The sequence below is a fragment of the Mandrillus leucophaeus genome, unplaced genomic scaffold (assembly GCF_000951045.1).
Source record: "Mandrillus leucophaeus isolate KB7577 unplaced genomic scaffold, Mleu.le_1.0 Scaffold262, whole genome shotgun sequence".
Classification (NCBI taxonomy): domain Eukaryota; kingdom Metazoa; phylum Chordata; class Mammalia; order Primates; family Cercopithecidae; genus Mandrillus; species Mandrillus leucophaeus.
The window spans coordinates 3,992,946-4,018,875 of record NW_012102721.1 but is presented as its reverse complement, the minus strand read 5'-3'; the positions used below and the strand labels follow the sequence as shown (position 1 = coordinate 4,018,875).

The window sequence follows — 25,930 nt, the reverse complement described above, 5'->3', positions numbered from 1 at the left end:
GGGATTACAGGCTTGAGACACCGCGCCCGGCCGCTTGGTTCTTTTCTCTTACCGATGGTCCTGTCCCCTTCCGGGTCCACCTCGTGAGCCATGCTCAGTGCCTCCGTGGTGGCAATGTCCACGTTACAGGGAACCACCACCAAGTTGATCGTCTGCTGCCTCTGGATGTATCTCTTGATGAGAGCCTTGATCTGATGCCAAAGAATCACACAAAAAAAGAGCATACGTCTCACTTCTGGTCACCCAGCCACATGGCCAGGCAGACAGGCATGATGGCGCAAAGGCAACACCGTCCCACAGCGTGACTCTGGGCTTTGCTGGGCCGAACCCCGTCCTGGGAACGCCTGCCCCAGCGGCCCTGCCCTGGTCTCTGATGATCTCCCACTTGTCCTTCAAAGCCCATGGCTAGCCATAAACACAATGGAGACATATCAGGGAGGGCAAGTGGAACGGAAAGGGCCAGGCACCCCTGGTAGGGCAGCCCTGCAGCAGAAACCTGGGAGGAATGAGGGATGCCCTCTTCAGAGAGCCAGGCACACAGAGCCCTGGGCAGTGGGAAGCGTGTGTGCACACGCAAGAGTCCGGGCAAAAGTGGGCCGGAGGGACCAAGGGCCGCAGAACCCAGATGTGGTGGGGTGGAGCGAGGGGCCATGGTGCAGTGACAGGAAATGTGGTCCATGAAGTAGGGGGGTTGGATCCCATGGGACCTTGGAATTTTTACACTGATTGACATGGGAGCCGCTGGGGAACTTTAAGGAGTGACAGCATCGGACTTGAGCCTTAAAACACAAGAGCTATGTGGGGAACACTCTTGGGAAGGGTGCTGCCCAGAAGGGCAGAGGCAGAGAAACCCAGCAGGAGGCCAGCAGAGGCAATAACCCAGGTCTGAGATGGCAGCAGCTTGGGTGAGGGTGCTGGTGGAAGTGGGAGGAGACGTGGGCCTGGGCGTGTTATTTGAAGCAGAGCGAGCAGGCTTTGGACTGGACATGTCGTGTGAGAGGAGGAGAGAAGGGAGGGCTGACCCCAGTGGTCGTGGCCTGAGCCACTGTGAGGGTGGAGGTGCCACTGTCGGAGATGGGGATGTCTATGGGTCAGGCAGATGTCAGGGGGAAGACTGGGTGTTGCTTGGACCCACTGAGTTTGTGTACCGATTAGATGCTCAAAGGGTGATGGTGAATCAGCAGCTGGAGATAGGAGCCTGGATTTCAGGGGAGAGAGCTGGGCTTGAAATAATGATTTAGGAATCGCTGAAGTGGTATTTACAGTCATGAGACTGGACTGTAGCCCAGGAACATAGCAGGGAGAGTTTTCAATGGGAAGAAGGGATCTCTAGGGCATTGCACCATTTAGAGGTCAGGGAAGTGAGGAAGAATTCACTTAAGGAGAGACCAACAGGAGGGAGGGAAAGAACCAGGGTCAATGTGCCCAGATGCCAGCGAAGAAGACTTTCAAGAAGGAGGGAGTGATCAATTGAGTTTGAAAACTAACACATTTGGTGGGTGAACACTGCCAAGTGCTTGTTGCCGGGAAAGTGGAGCTTTACGATAAGGCCATGAATACAGAAAGACCTTTCACAGGGAGAGTCTAGGGAGACAAATCAGGCCAAGAATAGAACCCGCCCCCTTCCTTATGAGCATTAATCAGCTTTCACACAGAAGAGAGGCATGAATCTTTCAAATGAAAGACACATGTGTTCTTGCTGGAGGAGCTAAGATTTCCATGAGTTCTCAGGAAGACGGGGAGGGGAGGAAGACAGGGCACACATGACCAGCAGTCTGACCTTGGCAGTGCCTCTGGAAATCAAAGACGATGAAGAATCTGAGAAGAGACACAACAATATGATGGGAAAGGGTGGTGGGACTCCAGAAAGGCCCATGATTGTGTGCAGGAAGGTTTGACTATATGACTAAGCTTGTCCAACCTGCCTTATTTTGTTGTTGTTGTTGTTCTGTTTTGTTTTAGGTTTTTAGCAGCCTGAAGCCATAGTTTTTGGTTTCTGTCTTTAGTAATACGTGGCAAAGAGGGATGAGGAAGGGGCTTTACTGGCCCAACCAGAAACAGAAACTAAGAACCCGTGACTGTATTCTCTCCTTCTGACACCCCTGGACATCCTGAGGAGTGAAGACTCCTGAGCCAAGTAAGGGCTGAAGTTCCAGGAATGTGGAGGAGGGTGTTCCTTCACAAGCCCAGGAACGTGGAGGACAATGTCAAAGAATCGAGGAATTCCCAACTTCCTGGTGCTCAGACAGGCTACCTGGAGGCCTCAGCCAGGTTGGGTAGGGCAGGGCCTTGGGGATCCATGGAGTTTGTGGGACCTGGAGGCCCCAATCTGCAGGAGAGAGGTCTAAGACAGAGGAGAGAGGTCTAAGACAGAGTAGAGAGGGCCAAGGAGGGTGGGAAGGTAGTGGAGAAGGAGATGTTTGGGGATGGATTTCCAGGCTGGTCTTGATCCAAATTCTCCCTCTGCCGTTAACAGTTCTTACCCCCTACTCCTTCACACTCCCAGCCTCTCACAGCCACAATGACAATTTTCATTGCTCCCTCTAAACTCCTGTGACCCTGTTCTCTCATGCAATTTGCTCTAAGAAAACAATTTTTTTTTCTCTCGTGAAGGCAGCACTTATACCTGAGAAGGCTCAGATGTAGAGGGACTGTGCACGGGCAAACCTTCTTTTCTTGTGCTTTGCTGATTTTATTTATTTGTTTATTTATTTATTTATTTATTTTTGAGACGGAGTCTCACTCTGTCGCCCAGGCTGTATTGCAGTGGTGTGATCTCAGCTCACTGCAAGCTCTGCCTCCCAGGTTCGAGTGATTCTCCTACCTCAGCCTCCTGGGATTACAGGCACAAACTCCCGACCTCAGGTGATCTATGTGCCTCGGCCTCTCAAAGTGCTGAGATTACAGGCACAGTGAGCCACTGTGACCAGCATTTTTTTTTTTTTTTAACAAATCAAAGGTTTGTGGGAGTTGACCAAGCCTATTGGTGCCACTTTTCTCAATAGCATATATTCACTTTCTGCCTCTGTGTCTGGTAATTTTTGTGCTATTTCCAACTTTTTCATTATTATTCTATCTGTTATGGTGATGTGTGATCATCGATCTTGGATGTTTTTATTATAATTGTTTTGGGGTGCTATGGACCAGACCATATAAGATAGAGAACTTAATAAATGTTGCCTGTGTTATGACGGCTCCCCAATCTCTCTCCCTCTCTCTATTCCCTGAGGCACCACAATATTGAAATTAGGCCAATTAATAGCTCTATAGTGGCCTCTAAGTAGAGTGGCTGCATTAGTCTGTTCTCACACTGCTCATAAAGTCATATCAGAGACAGCGAAATTTATACAGAAAAAGAGGTCGAATGAACTCATGGTTCCACATGACTGGGGAGGCCTCAGAAGCATGATGGAAGGGAGGAGCAAAGGTACATCTTACATAGCAGCAGGCAAGAGAGCGTGTGCAGGGAAACTGCCCTTCATAAAACCATTAGATGTCATGAGACGTATTCATTAGTACGAGAACAGTACGGGAAAGACCTGCCCCCATGATTCAATTACCTCCCACCAGGTCCCTCCCGCGACACGTGGGGTTATGGGAGCTACAATTCAAGATGAGATTTGGGTGGGGATACAGCGAAACCATCAGTGGCTTTCCTTCAACTAAAAGGAAAAGTTGCATGACTCTTACTTTAAATCAAAAGCTAGAAATGATGAAGTTTAGTGAGGAAGGCATGTTAAGGCGAAAAGCTAAGCCTCTTGTGCCAACCCATTAGCTAAGTGTTGAGTACAAAGGAAAAATTCTTGAAAGAAATTAGAAGTGCTATTCCAGTAAACACATGGATGATAACACAATGAGATAGGGAAGGAGACACACACATACACACACTCACACTCACACTCACAGAACGCCACTTACAGGTTTATATACTCCATTATAACAGGGAGTTAACAGGGATGGGGCATAAAATAACATTTATTCCTCCTGTTCTATCTTGACAGTTTCAATAACAAAATCCTTTCCCTTTGTAATGATTTAAGCAAGAATTAAAGAAACAAACTTAAGGTAGGACATTTTATTCCTAATTAGTTTTTTAAATTTTTTTTTTTTTTTTTTGGAGACAGAAACTCTCTGGCCCAGGCTAGAGTCCAGTGGCATGATCTCGGCTTACTGCAACCTCTGCCTCCCAGGTTCAAGCCTCAGCCTCCCAAGTAGCTGGGACCTAATTAATTTTTATAAAACACTTCTCTTGTTCACTTGGCAGTGTTTTCATATACTGCCACCTTTTCAGATAGAATTCTTTTTGGTCACCAGGTCAAGGCTTGGTAACCGATACGACGTGCATCATAACTTACTGTTAGGGACTAACCAGTCCCATAGGGCACATGGCTGTAATTATGAACTGATAATTAGAAATAAAAGAATGTAGAGAAACAAAGCCTTTTAGAAATCTGAAACATAAATGAACACCTTAGAGACACTGCACACATTTTTCCCCCAATGTTTAGAACAATGGAAAAATTTTGCCATCTCAACCAACTTGCTTTTGATGAAATTGTTTTGAGATCACACTGTCTCAGACCAAATCATGTGTATCCTCCATAGAGGAGAGGAGAGGACGGAGTGGCAGGAAGAAGCTGTGTGTCCTGACCCCACCTGTATTAGTCCATTCTCACACTGCTATAAAGAACAATACCTGAGACTAAGTAATTATAAAGGAAGGAGGTTTAACTGACTCGCAGTTCCATAGGCTTAACAGGAAGCATGGCTAGGAGGCCTCAGGAAACTTACAATCATGGGGGAGGGCAAAAGGGGCGCAGGCACCTTCTTCACAAGGCGGCAGGAGGGAATGTGTTTGAGAACAAGGAAATGCCACACTTTAAAGCCATCAGCTCTCATGAGAACTCCCTCAGTCACAAGAATGGCATGGGGGAAAATGCCCCCATGATCCTATCACCTCCCACCTGGTCCCTCCCTTGACTCGTGGGGATTACAATTTGAGATGAGATTTGGGTGGGGACACAGAGGCAAACCATATCACCACCCAAGGATCTTTTGCAGTTTCTAGGAAATCCCATAACTTGATGGATGAATCAGCCACCCTCTTAGGAGGGCTAAGAAATAGGGAATTCATCACTTAACTCAGCAAGGGATATGAGCTAATTTCCCTGCTCTTAGAGAGACAGAGAATGGTGATTTGGATGTTGAGGAAGATCATTAACCAAGATTTTGCCCCAAACAGCAGTGCTAGTGAAGACTCCACCCAGAAGGCTCTTGGGGCTGCCACCCCTTAATTTGGTTGTGGTTGGGTTCTCAACACTGCCAGTGTCTCCCACAAAATGGAAGAAGCCAGGAAAGTGGCCTGAGTTCTAGTAGAGGAGGGCCTCATCTCCCCAGCCTTCTCCTGCCCTGGCGTCCACTCTGTCTCCTTCATTTTCACATGAGCTGGCTTGCCAAAGCATGACAGGGCTGGTCTAGGGACTGGCCTAACCCAAACAGGGTGTGCACAAGTCTTCCTGGACCACATTTGGTTCAGGTACTTGAGCCAGGACTATGTTTTCAGGCAACCTCAGGTTTATTTGTTTATTTATTTATTTTTGAGATAGAGTCTCTCTCTGTCACTGAGGCTGGAGTACAGTGGCACAACCATGGCTCACTGCAGCCTTGACTTCCTGGGCTCGGGTGATCCTAGCACCTCAGCCTCCCAAGTAGCTGGAACCCCAGGCATGCACCACCACACCTGGGTAATTGTGTTTATATTTTGCAGAGACAGGGTCTTACTATGTTGCCCAGGCTGGTCTAGAACTTCTGGCCTCAAGTGGTCCTCCTGCCTTGGCCTCCCAAAGTGTTGGGATTACAGGCGTGTGTCACCGTGCCTGGCCTTATATTTAGATGGGTAGGTTGTTGGCAGAGAAGCCACAGCCCTGCTGTTGGCTGACATGTGTCCTTGTTGCCTGGTCGCCCTCCCTCTCCCCTGCGCCTCTCCTGCCCCGACCAGGACCACAGTCCACGTTCTGACTTATGTAACATTCATTTTTTAAAATATTGGCAAAATGGACAGATTTCATGTAAAAATCCAAATTTCTGCCCTCTTTTGACTGTCAGCACAGCTGGTCACACTGGGCTCACAGTCCTGAATGACTGGGCAGGGCGTGCACTGTCCCATATGCCTGCCAGTCCCGCAGAGTCCACCTCTCTTTTTTCTGTGACTTGTCAAGCCTGAGTCAGAACCTGGGCATGAGGCCCCCACCTGGGCCGGTCTTACCTGAGACTCCATCCTCATCCCTCAGTGTAAAGGCTCCAGGAGGTGCACCAGGACTCTGGACTCTGGGGACCTCTGACCCTTCCCCCACTTCAGCTGAACTCAATCCCAAATTCCAGAAGGGCTCACCTGCAGTCCGATGTCCCGGGGCTGGTTGCCCACAGCCACCCTGGCGATGCCGGGAAGGTCAATGATGGTCAGGTCTGGAACCTCAGGGGAGGTGATCTCCAGGCTGATGAGCTCATGGCTGATGCCCAGGCCATTCCCGGCCATGACGTTCTGGGCTATGGGTGAAATTGGGGTGAAGACTTCTCTATTTGGGAAGGGAGCCCTCCAGAAAGTCATTTGATCCAGGCAGACAGGGGTTCTCTGGGAAAGGGCTGAGCCCATGGGGTCATCTAAAGGGCTCCCGCTCAGGCACTGAGTTTGCTATCCAGTAGTGCAAAAGGCCTTCCTTGGACTTAGTTCCTCACTGCAGGGAGTCTTAGTACATTCGGGGTTGTTTTTCCATCTATCCTGGCTGAGTCCAGGATGGGCCGTGCAAGTAGGATAGGGGAGAAGCCTTTAGGGAGAGTGAGGGGCTCCAGTGCCTGGGGCAGGGAGGGCTGTGTGCTCCAAGGGACATAACCACCAGGGCCCATCGGGGTACAAGGCTGTGGACTGCAGGAGCATCTGAGCATTTTTTTGATCAGCCATGGCCAAGAACAAGCATTGGGAAACTTGTCCCACAGCTGGGTGAGCGGGGTCTGCGTTTGGAGGGGGTGCTGGGAGGAAAGGTGGCCACAAGGTGGCTGGCCAGGGTTAGAGCTGAGCTTCAGGAAGACAAGCCATGGTTGTGACAGCTGGGGTGGGACCAGGGGTCCTGCAGCGGCACTTCCAAAGGGGGCGCAGGTGACCTGAGAGCCAAAGAGCAAGTAGGGATTGGGCAGGTGAAGAGGAGAAGCCTGGAAGGAAAAGAGGGCGAGTACCCTGTGGAGTGGAGAAAGCCTGGGCTGGGGGAGGAGAGGACGGGCAAGGTCAGCCACGTGGGCTGCAGGCTGCTAAGGGAAGCCACCAGAGGGTCCTCACCATGGGATGGCTCGATGAGCGGGGACCTGGACAAGGACCTGGAGGGATGGTGGAGGTGACAGCAATGGGGGCAGCCCCATGTGGGAGCACATGGAGCTAGGAGGTAAGTGGTCACTGTGGGGGTGATTTGAGGAAGAGAAGGAATCGAGGAAGTGAGAGGAGCAGCTGTCAGATCTGAACCTTGGAATGACGTGGGCCCACCTTTGTGTATCTCCTTCTCCACCTGGCCAGGGTCCTGCAGCTCTATCTCTGTGTTCTGGTAGCTGATCCTTCCGGCCCACGCCTTGTAGGGCTGCTTTTTCAATTTTAGCACCAGCGGACACCTGGTTACAATTCCTGAGTGAGAGATTCCCCAAACATCTTCAGTTTCCTTTAAAAGAAGTGGCGCTGGGCCCTTTGCTCCCAGGACCTGCCCTGCTGTCCTCAAAGTCCTCGTCTGAGCTTTCTGACTCTCCTTGGGGCCTGGTAGTAGGTGAGGGGTTCTGGATTGAGCAGGTGCAAAGGGGCACAGGTCCCTGGGAGGTGCTACTGTCCTTGGGAAGTGTTCGCTACCAGACTAAGCACCCTGAGCTCTGATGGACATGAGCAAACGGCTGTAGCCACAGTCCCCACCACAGCTGCAGCCCCCACCACACTGCCCTGGAAGTGATGGAGGCGGACGCTGGGGCTCTGGCACATGTCCAGGCTCTCTGTCTTCCTGCAACTGGAGTCAGCATGTCGGGTGTCTGCCCCAGGCTCTGTAATTGTCCCAGTGGGCAGCCCTGGTTAGGGTGGGGGGTGGGGGACAGCAGGAATGTGGAGCAGTGAGACCCATCCAGGAGCCATGGAACCCTTCTCAAGGAGTGGGAAGAAGGTGGTGAGAGCCTGGAGGAGAAGCCAGACATCCCGAAGGAGGGGCAAGGGGAATCCTGACAGTGCCCTTTGAGGCAGGATCCTCCGATGCCGCTGAAGCCAGGAAAGGTGGGAGCGGTGCTGAGTTCCTTGGGGTGGGGGCCCTCACGCTCCTGCCATGAAGCCCTGAGAACCCGTGTCCTTTGTCCCGTGCCTATAGGGAGGTATTGTCCCACCTTCCAACTAGGGGACTCGCCCAGGGTCCTGTGCTTGCTGTCTGGCATTCAGACTCTCCACTCTGGAGTCTCGCTGCCCCAAATGCTGAACCAAGAGCACGGAGGAGGACTGGCCGTCCCACACCCTTAGTCTCTCCTGCCTTGTGCCCAGGCTGATGGGCATCTTACGGGACACGCTGGGTAAAGGACCAGGCTGCAGGTGGCAGCAGGGAGGCCAGGGGAGGGGCACTCTCCCAGGCTCACTGCGGCTTTGCTGTTGCTGCACGGGGGTGTGGAGGATCCGGGCAGCCTTCCAGCAGCCCCACCTTGCTCTGGGCAGCCCTGGAGAAACCATCAGATGCCTCCCGCCTGCCCCAGGGTTCTGGTTGGGTTGAGAAGCAAGCAGCAGCAGCAGGAGAGCGGAGCCAGGGAGGAGAAGGAGCTGGGTGCTCTCTGCTGCCGCCGCACCTGCCAGGGCCCCTGCACACTGCTCCTTCTCGGGTTCTGGAAGCTGCTCCCCTTCCTGTCCCACCCCCTTCTTGCTGGCTTCCCCACGCCCTGCTTACCCCATTGTAAAAACTCCTTTCTAAACACTCTCCAGTACCCACTCTGAGGGTAGTGCCTTTATAATTATCCTTTATAATTATTTTATTAAATTATAAATGTACAACAGCTTCTTCACTGTACACAGATTTAAAAATTTTTGTCCAAGGAAAAGGTGTCTTATATCACGATCCTAAATAAGAGATTTTCAAAACATTGAGAAAATTCTTTAAGAAGACTTCACCTGTCACCCAAAGCATCAATTTAACCCTATCAAAGAAATGTTTCTACATTCTTACAAAGACCACTAGGAAGAAGTGGCAAGGTCCCTGGACCTGACTGACACACAGGCAGTGAGAGCTATTTAAACATGTATGGGGAATCCGGCCCCCTGCCACCAAGCCTGAGAGGCTGCCCTCCTAGGGCCCTCCCAGTGGCCTGTCTCTCCCAGTTTCCTGTCTCTCCTAGCGGCCCGTCTCTCCCAGTTTCCTGTCTCTCCCAGAGGCATGTCTCTTCCAGAGGCTGTGTCTCCCAGCAGCCTGTCTCTGAAACCTCTTGGTGCCTGGGGAAGCTTTGTGGCTTACAGGCGGCGCTGCTTGCTGCGGAGGGAAGGTGGTCCATTGGAACTTACCGCTGCCTCTGGGAAGGGCAACTCCTGACAATGCCTCCAGCACGGAGCTCTTGCCCGAGCTCTGGTCCCCAATGACGGCGATGGCTGGCAGGGCCAGGTCCTGCTCCACGCCCAGAGCCCGCAGGGAGTCAATGAGGTCAATGTAGGGGCGCACCTTCTGCTCGTACTGGCTGTGCAGGTTGTTCTCGGGCCCCTGGAGAAGGCAGAACAGATGCCACTGCCTTGATCCCCGGTAGGGTCCCTGGTGTCATGGGGATGTGTGGCAGAGTTTGTGCAGCTATGATGTTAGGTGGGGTTGCAGACAGGAGGTGAGAAGGTGGATGGAGGGGTGCCGCTGCATGCAGGGGCCCTTCTGTTCTGTTCCTATTGAGGCCTCACTGGGGCAGATGCTGGGAGGATTTGGCTGCAGGTGTGCAGGGTGTGCCTGCCGGGAAAGGGCTGGGAACCCTGAGCCAGGAAGACGTTCCAAGAGGCAGAGGCTCCAGTCAGAGGAAGAAGAGGTTCTGGGCCAGGGCACTGCAGAGTTGGGAAGGGTGGCAAGTGGGTAGGTGGCAATGTGATGGCTGCAGGGGAAGCTGGAAGAAAAGCTCCAGGAAGGGGTCCCACACACACAGAAGCCCCCAGACCCACGTCACAGCAGCCCATTGCTGCAGGAGAGTCTGTGTACATTCCTGGTACTTGATGGACATGACCAGGAGAGCTGGAGACACCAGCTGTGCTGGAGGAGCAGACTGGCTGGTTCTATTATCGTGGTGGGCTTACATGACAGCCCTCTGCACCAGCAGCCAGAATGCACCCTTTCCAAACGTCCCTCCACCGGGCTTACCTTTGCCCTTGGTTGGCTCGTGTTTCCTGGTAGTGGCTGATTGTTCAAAGTGAGCAAGTTGAAGTCCTTGGTGAGGAAAGCAGGGTCCTTCTCTACCCCCTGCCAGTTTGGGGGAAACGTCATTTGTGGTGGCACTGTGCCGAATGGCGATGGCTGTTGCTGGAAGAAATTCATTTCTTTTTTCAGGGAGCGTTGGGAAGAAAATTGATTTCTTCTCCGGTGGGGCCAAGACTTGTGGGCCTTAGACATGTGCTGTCTCCCCGTCAGAACTGGGGGATGCTTTCTCTGCTACTTGGCACCTCCAATCTTCCTGACAAGCTCTGCAAAGACACAAGAGGGAAAGCGGCCCACAGGTCACCAGAAGTCCTCCCCAAGGTGGCACTTTTGCCAACCCTTCCTCACCCCACCCTACAACCTACCCTCTACACACAGATGCAGAGACCAGGGGTCCGGTGCAGGTCCCCTGTCTGCCGAAGGGGCTCTTGGCAACCAGAGAGCACAAGTGGATTTCTACCGGCCCGGGCTTGGGGAGCAGGGGGCAGTGGATTCCACATTCCCAGTAGAGAGTCTCAATGTTCCTTTGTTACTTGTTGTTGTCGTTGTCGTTGTTGTTTTTGAGACAGGGTCTCACTCTGTCACCCAGTGGGGACTATAGTGGTGCCATCAGGGCTCACTGCAGCCTCAACCTCCCTGGACTCAAGCAATCCCCCTGCCTCAGCTTACCGAGTAGTTAGGACTAGAGGCACGCACCACCATGCCCAACAACTTTTATTGATTGATTGATTGATTGATTGATTTTTGTATTTTTTATAGAGATGGGGTTTTGCCATGTTACTCAAGCTGGTCTCAAACTCCTGAGTTCAAGCAATCTGTCCGCCTCAGCATCCCAAAGTGCTGGAAATACAGCAGTGAGCCACCACACCCAGTCTCCTTTGTCACCTCTGATGGTCTGTGCCATCTATGGCATCAGGCCCCTGTGGCCAGGACCAGGCAAGAGAACCATTAGGTGTGCAGAGATGACAGGCAACACCTCCTGGGCCTGCTGGAAGCCAGACCTGGCCTCACACCCAGGCTTGGCCAGGCACTGGGGGAGTGTGGGAGAAGCAGGTGTTCAGCCCCAGTTCTCAGGCTGTGGCCTGCACTCAGATGAGGGCAGCATCGTGCTGAGACATACGTTTAAGTTTCACAACAAGTCTATGTATTTGGCCCTTATCTGGTTTTTCAGGGTCAAGAAACTGACATCTGGGAGGGTCAGTGACGTCTAAGCCAGGACTCAGAACTGGGCCTGTGCTCCGGGGAGGAGCTCCCCACACTCTGGCTCGCACTGTATCCCCCTTTCCTCTAGTAGTAAGGTGGATCCAGGAGGCTGAATGGTGTCCCCACAGTCCGCCCAAAATTTATGTTCTACTGGAACCCGGGAACGTGACTTTTTTTGGAAAAAGACTCTTTGCAGATATAATTAAGGTGAAGATTTTGAGATGAGTTCATCCTGGATTTAGAATGGGCCCTAAATCTCATCATAGGTGTCCTTATCAGAGACAGGCGGAGGGAGATTTGGGACACAGAGACCTCTACACAGGGAGAAGAACCTGTGAAGACAGAGGCAGAGATTGCAGGGCTGCAGCCCAGGCCAGGGAATGCCAAGGCCTCTGCCATAGCCACCAGGAGCTGGAAGGAGAGCACAGATTCCCCCGGGGCCTCCAGAAGGAACCAGCTCTGCCGACACGACACCTTGATCTGGGACATCCAGCCTCCAGGGCTGTGAGAGAACCAATGCGTGTTGTCTAAGCCACTGCGTCTGTGGTCTTTTGCCATGGCAGCCTGAGCAGACTCATACAAGGGTACGAGTCTGAATGTGCCAGGCACTTTCCACCACGTGAATATCATGGTGACCAAGTCAGACCAAGCCCTCACTCCAGGCACACCATCCTAGCAGGGAAATGCCAACACAAATACACCAACCAACAAGGGGCTCCAGGTGATGATGGAGTGTCTGGAGAAAGACACGTGGTAGGTTTGAGATTCTGGGGTGAGGGTAACTTGGGTGCCCACTGGAGGGTGTGCTGGGAATGGGCAGAGGAGCAAGGCTTGGAGGAACTGGGGACCAGTCTCCCCAACAGAGGAAATGCACATGCAAAGGCCCTGAGGTTGGAATGAACTCAGTGAATAGGAAGATGGTCAGTGTGACTGGGGAAAAAGAGGGAGGACCAAGGCTTGCAAGATGTGGGCAGAGGCCTTGCATTGCACGTGGGTGTGAGGGAGGCCTTTGGAGGGTTCTGAGCTGGAGAGTGGCGTGATGGGCATCCTTGAGGATAAGGAGACCAAGTACAATAAAGGACACAACCCTGGATCAGGGAGGGCATGAAGAAGAGATAAGGTTTACACATGGTCAGAGTCCTGGGGCTTTGGGACAGTTGGGCCAGGCCACAGGACTCAGGCTCTGTACTACTGGATCTCATGCTTCCAGAGTTTCTCCCTCGAGCAACCTGCCACATCCGCTACCTGAGACACCCGCTGACTTTCAGCATGGCAGCCTGGAGGAGTGGGAAGCTAGCCCCGGGGCAACCCCCGACCCGGAGGGACCTGCAGACAGCTCCCTCCTTCTCCCACCTCTCAGATGGATGTGCTTCCATGTGGCTCATTACAAGGTGCACGTAGGATGGAGCCCAGTCATCCTCGTGGGGTCTGCTGTTGGGGCCTTCCCCGTCCCTGCTCAGCAGCCCAGACCTGACTCCTACTGCCCGGAATCCCAAAGCCATGCACGAGCCTCTAAGGAGGCTCCACCCAGCGAGGGGCAGGGCGGGGCTAGACTGAGGCAGACTGTCCTCCACAGGCAGGGTACAGCACCATCTCCCTAAGACAAGGCCTGCAACCTGGATTTAGGATAAAGAATTAGAAAGCAGGGTTGGGGCCGTCCAGCACAAGGGCTGTGCATGGGACCCAGAGCATGTGCTGAAATCTCTCTGGGTGTCAGTTTCCACATCTAGAAAATGGGGCTGACCATTCCTCCTGAGGATGTGGGAGGGTTCCATACAATTACTTATATAAAGGCTCAGCAGCGTGCCAGACACTTGTGGCTCAAAGACTGGGTGCTGGTACCAACACTGTCATGTGTGGTGCTGGTCTCTTCGGAGGGGATGCTAAGCTTCTCACCACCCCCTTTCTTGGGAGGGCAGGGCTGCTGGGCCTGCTCAAGCTGAGAGCAGGGACTGGGCTGTGCAGGAGGTGGTGCTTAGTGAGTGTGTAGAGCCTGTCCCAGGGCTGGCTCCTGCCTAGTGTTGAGGAGGGGCTGCGGCACAGCCACCGAGGCCCGGCTGGGAGGATGCCTGCCTGTCTCTCTCTGTTTTTTGTTTGTTTGTTTGTTTGTTTGTTTGTTTTTAAGTTCGAGAGTCTGGGAAAGCAAGGCCTGCTTGAGGTTTGGTGCCTAGCTCTCTTTCTGTCTTTAAAGTCCTCTTTTCTCCCGGGGGGTGCTAAAAGACAAGCCTAGGGATAACACCCTTTGGGAAACAATGGCAGTGGGGGTGGTGAGAGCCGACTGGATTCTGGATGCTTTGAAGTCCTGGTCAACGAGTCAGCTAATGGCCGGCTGTGGGGTTGAGGGGCAGAGGGGAGCTGGGGAGAGCAGGAAGATCTGTGGCCAGAGCAGCTAGAGGGGAAGCCACAGAATTCCAAAGGGCTTCAGGCTGCCTGGAGCCTGGAAGGCCATGGCCCGTATAGGCTTCAGCTTCCAGGACACTATCATCCTAATGACCACTCCCACCACTGCCAACAAAGCACAGAGAGGGTGTGGCTCACCCAAAGTCACATCGTACATTGGTGACAGCCAGGGCTCCTGGGCCTGGCAGACACCCCTCTTGCCACACCCAATTTATCTGCCTAAGCTCCATGGCTCCCCTGGTTGGGTCCCTTGCCCTCTCTGAACCACAGTTCCTGAGTCAGTGTAAGTCTTCCTCCACTCTGTAAACATTCACTGAGTGCCTGCTGTGTGCTGGGCTCTAGATACCCAGCCGGGAGACATTGCCACCATTTGTAGAGCTGAGGATCTGATGGGGGAGGCAATAGTCAAAAGTTGCATTCCCAACATCTGCACGATACCTTTCCTGATGGATTCTGCCTATTTCGTCTCTCTCCAGCTGCAATAAGGCCCCCAGGGAGGCAGGGATTTTTACCTGTTTTTTTCATAGCTGTACCTGCAGCTCAAAGTACCTGGCATACAGTAGGAGCTTAATAAAGGCTGTGGAGGAAAAAACAATAAAAATGGCAAAAGCATTTCCTGTATAGGAAACTGTCATTCACCCATCAAAATGTTCTATCTCCTAATGTGAGATATAACCCAGTGGATAAGCTGTAGTCCTGACTTCAAGTCACATTATTTTAAGAGATAAAAAAATAAACGTTTATACCGAGAATAGATGAGATGGGCATTTGGAGCTGCTTATGATTTGGGGATGCTATGGAAGCATGTGATTGTCCACATCAAAGTAAGGGATCAGTAACTTATTAGAAGCTACCCAGTATCCAGAGGAGGTACCAGAGACTAAAGTAGAAGCTTTTAGTTGAGAAGCCATCCCAGAAGTCAAGGGCAATGTCCTTATTGACTTCATGTTAAAAAGTAGCTTTAAATACTATATTATAGTTCTAAAGTAGTAATTGATATCTACCCATCAAACTTTCAGAAAAAAAATTGGATCCATTTATAATTGACTCATAATAATCAATGCAAACTTCTGGCAAGTAATGTTGGCAATCTCAAAAATGCTTTCTCGATAAAGGTGGAATCTGGTCATCTCAGGACACCTGCCCGTGAGTGCCATAAGCCTTCCTAGCTAAATGACTCCATAATTGTTTGCATCATGGAAAAGGTAAATTAAATGTTACATGCAATGCATATTGGTCAGGAAATTTTCTGGAATTGGCCTAGGAAGTGGTAGGGTCATCTCATCTGCAACCAATATAACCCAGGCAAGACTGTGAAGGTGAGACAGGATTCAGAGCCATGGGTTCATGATTGCAAGTCTACCTCTTGCTAGACTTTCTGTTCTCAGCATGGATAATACCTATCTTCCTGCCAAAAGATTGTGGAATTACTGTCCCGGAGGGTCCTTCTTCCAACACAGACACTTCACTGTGTCTGAATCGCCCTCGGTGTTCACAAAATACAAAATCAATCACAAAACGAAACTGAAATTCCCTAACTATAAAAAAGCCCTCCATCTCTCTGGGGCTTGAGTTTTGCCACCAGCTTTATTGGCCATGCAGTCTTTGCCTCTATCTGTAAGCAGAAGATTACTCCTTAACTCCCAGGTCGAGGATATAATAGGCTATTGGCGTGACCATCTCTGAGTGCTTAGTCCGGCGCCCCATGAGATCATAACGGGATGCTGTACATGACCAGGAGTAACTTCAGCAAGGCCTGGCTCTGCTCCATTTCATGTACACAGTAAAGCATTGTCAAGGATTAGCCTCACACATGAAGTCTTGTGCCCAAAGGAAATGGCAGTCAGAGGAAATGCCAGCCAAACTTTTTCTGACCTCCAGCTTGGTCTGGGTCCGCTGGAAGAGACCTCAAGGCAAAAACTCTTCAGACCTCTTTGGAAGGAGCCATTTCAGGTCCTCCGAACAAATGCCAGGGCGGTCAAGATCCAAGGTGTGGACCCAAGTGCTCACGAGTCAGTAGAAACAGGCAACAAACCCAGACCAACGGGACGGCTCCAATGACCTCAAACCAGGACTAACCACAAAACCTCCAGATGCAAAAACTAAGAGCTGTAGACCAAGCAGACGGCTTTGGGAGTGGGCAGCTTCCACTCCCGATGATGAGACCAGATAATGATTGAACTTCTTGTGACTTCCACCACAGTGGTTTTCTTTGTGTGCATTTTTAAACATTATATTCATGGCTGTTCTCTCTTTTTCAGGATCAGATTTCAATCCTGCAACCACGTTTTATAATTTACTTGTTCTTGACTTCTTCCTCCGTCCTTTAGACCAAAGCACATTTTCTCCTAACCCACCCTAAGAATGACTCAGCAGTCTGTTTGGAAATCTTGCCTCTTGCTGGATCTGCCACCCATTTCTAACTCCAGGAACCACACAAACCATGGGCATTCCCTTACTGAATTCCATGCCATATATTTTCCAACACATAATTCCAACACATAGTTACCTTAAGATCCATAAAATAAGTATTCTTATGCCCACACACACATAGGCTGCCATAATCACTCCTACCATAAAACACAACTGGCATGGCCGGGGTCTGGGGGAATGATCCTGCCTCCTATATGACCATCCTGATGCTTTTCACATCCCTTTAGATCTGCTCTTGATTTCACTAAAGGCAGTATTACCACAGACTTACATTTCTCATGAACAGTCATGATTTTTGCTTCCAACTCTTCTCCACTCACGAAATACAATTATACAAACAATGGAACCATTTGCAAGAGGTACATGCATGAAGAAAAATGTCCACGTGCAGGAAGGCAAGATTGTGAAGTTGCCAAAGTGGTCATCACTGTTTGCTGAAACAGAGCTCACGGGAAACTTTTATCCTGAACATCCCCACACTGCCCCATCCCAACTGTGCCATGTGAGGGCCCCTTTCCTTACATGGTGTCAATGCACCCCCATGCTGGCCTGAGGACCATCATCGTACTTTGGGGGCTCCTAGTGATACAATTGCAGGATTCAGCTCCTCTCCTGTCCCATTTCATCTGCTCTTCACAGCTTTCACAGAAGTAGCTTTGCTGGAAGAGTTAGAGCCGCAGGTTCCAACAATTAACTTGAGGGGCTTCGACCTTGGTAGTGGTTCCTGACTCACGGCTATCACAGGCTTATCCCTTGCTCTGGCTGGAATGATACAGTCCAGGAAAAGAACCTTTATCCACCTGCCACAGTGGGATGGACGACCACCCAGCTTTGAGCCACGCAAGTCGGCGCCCGAGCTCTGGGGAACACTTCCTGTTGCTTTGTTACCCTTGTCGAGTCTAGCAACACAATCTCCAAATACAAACATTAGCTTTCCAAATTAGAGAGCAGAGCTTGGAATATTTTCCGGCTAAAGGCAGGCTGAGGGGGATGCGGGCTCCCTGGAAGTTCCCAGACTTTGCTGATGGTACTGTCCCCTGCTAGATGCACAGCCACGGCGGGGGCGGGGGCGGGGTGGGGGTGGCAGGCAGGGAGGTACTTGCAGTTGTGGAGAGAGGAGAGTGACTGACTACAAGGCTCCGTGCTGGGTGCAGCATCATCCCCCATGCAGGGTGATCCTGGCTTCTACCAAAGGTGGCTGCTGAGAGTGCCCTGCAGGGAAGGCCCCTGGGGCACCACAGTCCCAGAGCAGCACCTCACTTCTCGGGAATACCCCTTCCAGAAGCCCTGAGGCCAGCCCCACACTCCCATCTGCTGGCCCAGCAGCTCTCAGCAGCTTTCCTCCCTTGGGACAGAGACTGCTTACACTGCTGGGCTCAAAAACCTGCCCCATGCCCCGGCCAGCCTCATCCCCACATGTCACCCTGTGCTGACCTGGACTGCTCCCTCTGCAGCGGAATCTTCACTCAGACCCTCTGTCTCAACCTTTCCTAATGAGCTTCTGCCCTGTCTTGCATCCTCCCCCCGCAGCCTCAGACGGGCGGATCTTCCAGCAGAGCCAGCTGTTCCTGGGCTCAGTAGCCCCACCCAGGGCCCCCACTCACTCGCAGGAAAGACCATGGTTGTGTGAATGGCCCCGCGGCCACTCAGCCTTCAGCCCCTGTTCTCCAGCCTGGCTCCCAGAGGTCCAGCTCCACAGGCCTCCTGCACCCCCCTCCTCCCACGGGGGCTGAAAGCACTTCCTGTTTTCAGAACTAGCCGTGGGTTCATAAAAAGTTTTCTGATGTGAAATCTGTGAAACCAGAAGGGCTAGGCAGCAATTTTATGGGATCACTGAGAGATGGCACAAACAGCTCCCAGCCCTGTGGAGACTTTCTCAGGGGGTACAGGAGGGCCTGGCCAGGACCCAGCAGCTCAGTGTGCCTGCTGGCACCCACCCTAGCAGCTGAGATCTCAGGTGGCCTCACTCCACCTGTATGTGTGGGAGGGAGCCTGGGACTCTAAATCCCCAGTCACAATATCCTTCAAAGGCTGAGAGCTGGAGCCAGCTGCCTTTGGTGACGAAGTCAGGAACAAAAGTGAGTACTGATGGGAGGTGATAACTCAGCCTCAACTTCTTCCTCTCCATGGGAAGAAAGAACAAGGGAAAGGAGGGTCCTTTTGTGAAGTCCAATATTCTTCAATAAGTCCAATATTGAAGTCCAATATTCTTCATCTCATGTTCTTTTTAAAACATGTTTAAAACTGTCGCCACCCTCACCCTTATTTCCATGAAGGGCAGGTCTTGCTAAGCATATCATGAGCTGATTATTAAGTTTGAGAGGACAGGAGCTGGACACAGATTGCTCTGCAAAATAAAGGGGTGAAAAGTTGCAGGAGTGACCATGTGTGAAGGTCGGAGGCAGGAGTGAGCAGTGGGGTGACAAGTAGGGGATGAGAAGTGCCTCAGTCCCCCTCCCCATTGCAGTTTAGGGAGGATTTTCTGACACAGGCCTGTAGAATAAGGAATGTAGGTTTCAGGTTGTGTGGTGTGTGCCTGGTGAACCATCTGTCTCCCCTACGCAATCTTCAGAAATGGCTACAGTGTGTCTGCGCGAGTGGACTGTCTCGGGAGCCCGTGGGCTAGCTGGGTGCCCCTGCAAGCTCACAGAGAAGACACAGAAGAGCCAGGTGACACACGGACAGGCGGGACTCGGACTATGCACACAGGCAGGAGAGAATGGAAGTGGGGGGCTTAGGAGGCTTGGGGATGCAGGCCTCTGCTTTCAGCAGCCACTGCACTGTGGTTTCCTCTCCAGGGCTCGGTCCCCACGTGGGAGCTTCCGGAGCCTGGTACAAATGCAGACCACGGGCGCCATGGACTTTGACTTGAAGAGAAAGTGCAGGTCTTGAGAGAGAGGAACTGAAAAACCAAGAAGACAGCTGGTGAGAGAAGAGAAGGGAGAAGACGACGTGGCTGTCAGGGTGCAGGGGACACCCAAGTTAAGAGTTAAGACAAAGATGAGGAACAAGGTGAGGCCAGAATCCAGGAAGGAGCTACCGAGGACCAGCTGGGGGGTGACGGATCCAAGGAAGGAGAGCAAGGCCTTGATAAGATGCGGTGGACCCAGAGGAGAGGCGAGGTCAGGTGAGCTGGAAGGGTCAGCTCTTCGTGGAACGAATGACTCTGTACTGCTGAGCCGCAAGATTTGGAGTTGCTGTCAACTTCGAGGCAACTGTTAAACCAGGGAGCTGCCAAATATTTTCAAGGGGTAACCAGGCCAGGAGTCTGAAGACTGAGAAGTATGCATTCTGGATAAATTGAAAATTGGTAAGAAAATAGGAGGGGATCCGTTTTTCTTAGAGGATCAAACTTGGAAAGTCCCTCCTTCTGACTGAGAATGAAAAAAGGGATTTGGTTTACTGCAGCTCCCACACTAGCAGGCTGCTTTGCGTCTTCCAGTTTTAGTCATTGACAGGTCCTGCATCAGACACTTTCCTACATTACCATCTTATTCGGGTTTCCCCATAGAATCATTCACTGCAAAACAGCCACTTAACATGGTCCTGCCTGCCTCCCAGGAGTGTCAAAAGAAAATATGATCCCATGGAAAAGGTGTCCGTTTTTTTTTTTTTTAATAAAATTTCACTCAAGAACATATCCATGGATTTATTTAATCTCCTTAATATAAATAAATTATGTTAAGATTGTATTAGTCTCGTGAATATGCAATCACAACAAATTACCTTGCAGAAGTCCAAGCTAGTCAAATTTGCTCTCCTGGTGAATCCAGGAGCTCTCTCTTGTTCAAGAGTGAGAGAGACAATTGTCCTGTCCTCCCTTAGCCTTGGCCTTGGCCTTGGGAGGCTGAGACTCTGGCCAGCTTGAGTGATGCGGATCCTGAGAGCACTCCCGGGTAGGCATTTGCCCCGGTGGAACGCCTCGTCAGAGCAGTGCACAGCAGACACCCGCGGAGGATCCACACAGGGGCTGAACACCGGGAAGGAGCTGGCGCTTTAAGTCCGGACATCTGAAACTTGGTAAGACTGGTCTTTGGAACTCACCCACTCCATTTGAGTGGAAGCGTGGCCTGATCACCCACGGCGTGCCTGTACCGGCATTTTGGTTTTTTTTTTTGACTTGACTTGAATTAATTGCTTGATATTTTGGTTTAGTTTTGTTTTTGACTTGAATTGCTTGATAAACAGGCATGCCTTTATTGGCACTTTGGTTTTGGTTCTGCTTTTGACTTGGCTGAAATTGCTTGACGAATAGGTGTGCCTCTAACAACACTTTGGTTTTAGTTTTGATTCTGATTTAGTGTAAATTAGATGAGTGAGTGATCTTTTAACCTTTCCTTCTTGTAGTGTGAATGTTGTTTTGTTTCAAGAGAAAAATAGGTCAGACACAAAGTAAGCCCACTCCGCTAGGAACTCTGTTAAAACATTTCAAAAAGAAAAAAGGAAAGTCATCAAATCATCAAAACTTACTCTATTAAAATGCATGTTACAGAACCTTAAGAAAGGTTTTGCAGGAGATTATAGAGTTAAGTTAACCCCTTAGAGGTTAAGATCTCTGTGTGAATTAGAACTGCCCTCTTTTGGTGTTGGATGGCCCACCGAAGGAACCATAGACAGAGAACAATTGGCCATGTATTTAAGGTGGTGACGGGTCAGAGGACAGCCAGTGTACCTAGATCAATTCCTTTATATTGACTCACGGTTAAATACAATATAGACAAAACCAGCATAAATTTAGCCCTGTTTAACAGCTTATTGCAAAAAAAGCCAAAAGTAAAAGTAAGAGCAGCTTCGCCAGCAGACACAGAGTTAAAAAAGGGAGTCCCAGAAACAGCAAGAGAAGCCAGTTTCACAGGAGCTGCCAGAGATAATGGAAATTCTTTCTCCATATGTCCTAGCCTACCCCGCTTTACTGAGGCCAACAACCCCCTCAGAAATGAGATTCAGGAGCTAACACGCTCCAGGTCTCCCCTCGAAGGGGAGGATCGGAGCCTCAAGAGGCCAAGGAAGGAAGTCAAGATAGTCAAGTGGGCCGTCTCAGATCTGGTCTTGCTCCAGCTATGCAAATGCCTCTCAGGGAGACGCAAGGACCTGTCTATTATAATAACCAGGCCTACATCCGTGGGGGCAACAGACTTTCATCTATCAGCCCTTTTCAACCACTGATCTACTAAACTGGAAACACCCTGAACCCGCCACCTTGCTCCCGGCAGCTAAAGCCCTGTCGAGCATGACTGTGTAGAGGTGTTGGACTCAAGTTTACTCTAGCAGACCTCATCTCTGGGACCAACCTTGGGCATCAGTAGACTAGGAGCTATACGTGGACGGGAACAGCTTCATCAATCCACAAGGAGAGAGATGTGCAGAATATGCGGACATCTGTCATTAAGCTGAGCTCATTGCTTTAATTCGGGCCTTAGAACTCAGTGACGGTAGGACTGTAAACATTTACACTGACTCTCGGTATAATGCCTGTTTAACCCTCCAAGTGCATGGAGAATTATATAAAGAAAAGAGCCTGTTAAACTCTAGGAAAAAGGGAAAAAAACACCCAGAGAATGCAACTCAGCTTCAGTGTTTGCAGAGGTACTGAGAAGCACTTCTGCAGAGGCTAAGAGTTGGTAGAAAAAAGCGAGTAATATAAGAAAAGATTTCGGGAATGCTTCAAGGAGCTGACAAAAGCCTGAGTCAGTTTTAAAAGAGCTTCTATAAAGCATTCTGGTTTTACACCCCATTTAACCCTGAGGCTGCTGAAAATCAGTATATAGTGAATACTTCATTTGTAAAGCAAGCCCAGGGTAACATCAAGCAGAAGCTGCAGGTATGAATACCACCTAGTCTATAAAAGTGGCCACCAAGGTGTATGTTAACTGTAACCAAGGAACAAAACTGGGAAAGAGCAAAAGAGAAAGAAAGACTAAGTGTAAAAAAAAAAAAAAAATTAGCAATGCACGGGTTTAACACAGGTTTGATCCTAGGTCTTCATTTAGAAAATAGTTTCCAGCTAAAAAAATTTAAAACCCTCATTATAAATATATTACTAGTAATAGAAACTTGCTTGCTGTTCCCCTGTGTATTACACTTGCTCCTTCAAATGATAAAAGGTTTTGTAGCTATCATGGTTCATCAGAAAACTTCAGCATGAGTGTATTACATAAAACACTATCACTCTGTCTTGCAAAGAGACTCAAAAAGTAAAAACAAAAGTAGAACTCCCACTAATCAGTGAAAATTCTCAAAGCGGGGGATAAGGAAGGAGACCTCTACTACTCCTGCTGCCCTCCTCCCCCCACCTTGCCTAGTTCACAAGACGGGAGGAAAGAGAGAAAGAAACAAAAGTAAGATAAATAGCCGACAACCTTGACACCACCACCTGGCCCTAGGAGTTAAAAAAAAGTAGTAATAATAACATCAACCCCTTACCTAAACTACTTGTGTTATCTGTAGATTCCAGACACTATATTAAAAAAGCATTGTAAAACTTTTTGTTCTGTAGCTGATGCATGTAGCCCCCAGTCACGTTTCCCATGCTTGCTGGATTTATCACGACCCTTTCATGTGGACCCCTTAAAGTTGTAAGCCTTTAAAAAGGCCAAGTATTTCTTTTTCAGGGAGTTCGGCTCTTAACATGCGAGTCTGCCGACGCTCCCGGCCGAATAAAAACCCTCTTCCTTCTTTAATCCTGTCTGAGGAGCTTTGTCTGCGGCTCGTCCTGCTACAGGACCACTGCACTCCAGCCTGGGAAACAGAGCAGGAAGACCCTGTCTCGAAAAAGAAAAAGAAAAAGAAAAAAAGAAAGAAAAAAAATTGCACATCCAAAGGGAGTCAAAAGTGCTTCAGAGAGTAGGATGGGGGTGGGAAGTAGAGCAGAGTAAAAGGAGGAGAGGGTGCGAGGAAAGATAGCTTGGAACGCTGATCTTTTTAAACTGCTGCAGACAACATTCTAAACACAAAATAAGAAAGAACAGTGTTCAAAAGGTGTCATCAAAGCTGAATGGGGTGGCTCACGCCTATAATCCTAGCGCTTTGGGAGGTTGAGGCGTAAGGACTTCTTGAGCAAGCGAGTTTGAGACCAGCCTGGGCAACATAGAGAGCCCTTGTCTCTGCAAAATAAAAAATAAAATAAAATGAACCAGGTGTGGTGGTGCACACCTGTAGTCCCAGCTACTTGGGAGGCTGAGGTGGGAGGATCCTTTGAGTCCGGGAGCTTGAGACTGCAGTGAGCCATGATCGCACCACTGCACTCCAGCCTGGGGAACAGAGCGAGACCTTGTCTCAAAAAAAAAAAAAAAAAAAGGCATCATTGATACCACCATGTCTCCTTTCCACTCTGTATCAATTATAAAATGGACTTCAGCCCCCAGAGTGCAGGCGATCCAGGGTGCAGTGGTCCAGAGTGCTGGAGTTGGCCCCCACTGGCTGGGAACTGGCCACGGTGGGAACATTCACACCATGAGAACAGAAGAGAATCTGCAAAGGCTAGAAATCAGGCACCACCCCCCGCCCCACCCCTCCCTGCCCCATGACAGCCAATTTCCCAGCATATGACCATCACCAAGGTCACGTCAGAGCATCACAAATACCACAAAAGAAGGAACACTTGAAGCCCTCCGAGACAGCTTTTGGGGCACAATGCTCCTTATTTAACCCCCAGACTTTGTAGAACGCTGAGCAAAGCTGTCCTAAAAACCACCCTTTTGTGTTCACCCAACTTTTAGCCAGATCAGGATGGAGGCCACCCTGTTCCCAGGGCCAGCCACTTCCCCTCCAGAGTCTCTCTGTGCACAGGGCTACTGGGGGCTGGAGGCAACATGGGCTCTTTCTGAGCCTCACACCAGAGGCAGCATCAGAATCTTATCTTTACGGCTCCTGACTCCCAGCACATGCCACGTTCACCAAGCAGATGTCATGTCACTAGGGAAATATTTTTTAAACGCGCATCTGCTGTGCATCAGACACAAAGCAGCCCTCCCTGCACTGGCCCCGTTCTTACCGCTGCACGTCCAGGATGGAGAAATCGTCTCTTCCCTTTCCTCCACTTCACTTTTATGTGGTGTGTGAACCACTCCCTCCCCTGCTCCGTCACCAACAAACAGGGAGAGAAATGAAACTACTTGATCTGGCCACAGAAATGAAACTGAGTTATCAGCATGCTCTCCAGATGACTCAGAGAGTGGTCCTCAAACTCGAGCTGCATCCAAATCCTGGGAGAGCTGTGGAGACGGGGTGGCAGATCCCCCTCCTCCGCCGGAGAGTCTGATCTATCAGGTCTGGGCTGGGCCTGAGAATCAGCATTGCTAACAGATTCCAGGGGAGGCTGGCATAGGGGCAGCTCCAGAGTGGCTCGGTCACTGGAAGGCTCTGCCATGACAGTGCCATCCAGTACCACCTGTGTGGCTCTGAAATGTGATTACCGTGACCAAGGGACTGGACTTTGAACTCCATGTAATTTGAATTAATAGCCATGTGTGGTTCGGGTATTGGACCTCACAGACGCACTGCTGGTACAGCCCGTGGACATGCTCTCAGGTACATGATCTGAACACTCTGAGCTGTCCTGCTTAGCTTCATGCCTGAGTCGCACCTGACAAATGTCACGTCTCCCCTCGTTAGGTGTGGAAAACCCAAAGAAGGAAGGTCAACAGCTTTCTGCAAGCACCTGTGCCTCAGATCCCCGACTCATAGCCAAGATGGTTTTCTTCCCATTGGAGATAAGGAGGCCCCAGGACAAACCCCAGGCTCCGGAACTCAGCCCCACACTGGCTGCATGTCATCTTTCTGGTCCTCAGTTACTTTTCACTGCAAAAGTGAAGGTGCACAACGCGTGCTCCCTAAGGCTTCCTGCTCTGTGACCAAAGTCAAGGAAGGCCAGGCATTCCCATCACCGGAGCCAAGAGGTCTGGGAACCTCCAGGAAGAGCCTTCCAGACACTGGGAAGGGGACCAAGCCTCTTGAGGACTGGCAGTGATGGCTGGGAGGGAGAAAGTAGGCTCTCAGCTCTCCTTTCCACCCGTGATCCTCTCCCAAACAAAAATCGACTTTACACATTTAAAAAAAAAAAAACATCCTGAGCACCTCTTTGCTAAGTCATTGTAATGACTTCCCTTGAGCGCAGGCTTAGCTTTACAGAAGATATTTAGAAACTTAAAAATGTTTTTCAAAACCTTGGCATTAGAAATATTAATGCCAGGAGATCATCGTCAGGATCACCTATCCCTGAACCACTTTTCTTCCCGAGAGCCCGGGGACAGATGCTGAGGAGTGAGGGGAGGAATTTGAATCTCAGACTTGGCAGCATGATATGACATTTGGTTTCACTAGGAATGTCTTTCACAACAGGGCCTGGACCGGCCTACTGCTTCAAGGAAGGCACAAAGAAAGGCCTCAGAGAAGCCAGACAGAGGGACATGAGCAGTTTGGGCCAACTCAGGGGACCCTCCACCCTCCATCAAAGCAGTATCTCC

At 50.5% G+C, this 25,930-nt stretch overlaps 1 protein-coding gene across 2 annotated transcripts in view; it reads right to left on the bottom strand.

The window, feature by feature from the left end:
- The window catches only part of MX2 (MX dynamin-like GTPase 2), a 43,981-nt gene extending 19,376 nt beyond the window's left edge, over nt 1-24,605 (bottom strand). The window contains exons 1-7 of one of the 2 annotated variants that reach the window (XM_011984187.1): nt 24,460-24,516; nt 14,546-14,610; nt 10,377-10,696; nt 9,551-9,743; nt 7,532-7,666; nt 6,392-6,546; nt 53-191 (exon numbers count right to left, since the gene is read on the bottom strand). In XM_011984187.1, the coding sequence (XP_011839577.1) occupies nt 53-191; nt 6,392-6,546; nt 7,532-7,666; nt 9,551-9,743; nt 10,377-10,625 (871 nt within the window). In that variant the 5' untranslated portion in view covers nt 10,626-10,696; nt 14,546-14,610; nt 24,460-24,516. Of the gene's footprint in view, nt 1-52; nt 192-6,391; nt 6,547-7,531; nt 7,667-9,550; nt 9,744-10,376; nt 10,697-14,545; nt 14,611-24,459 lie in introns of both variants that reach the window. The other variant, XM_011984186.1, reaches the window with a different exon arrangement.
- Between the last annotated feature and the right edge of the window lie 1,325 nt (nt 24,606-25,930).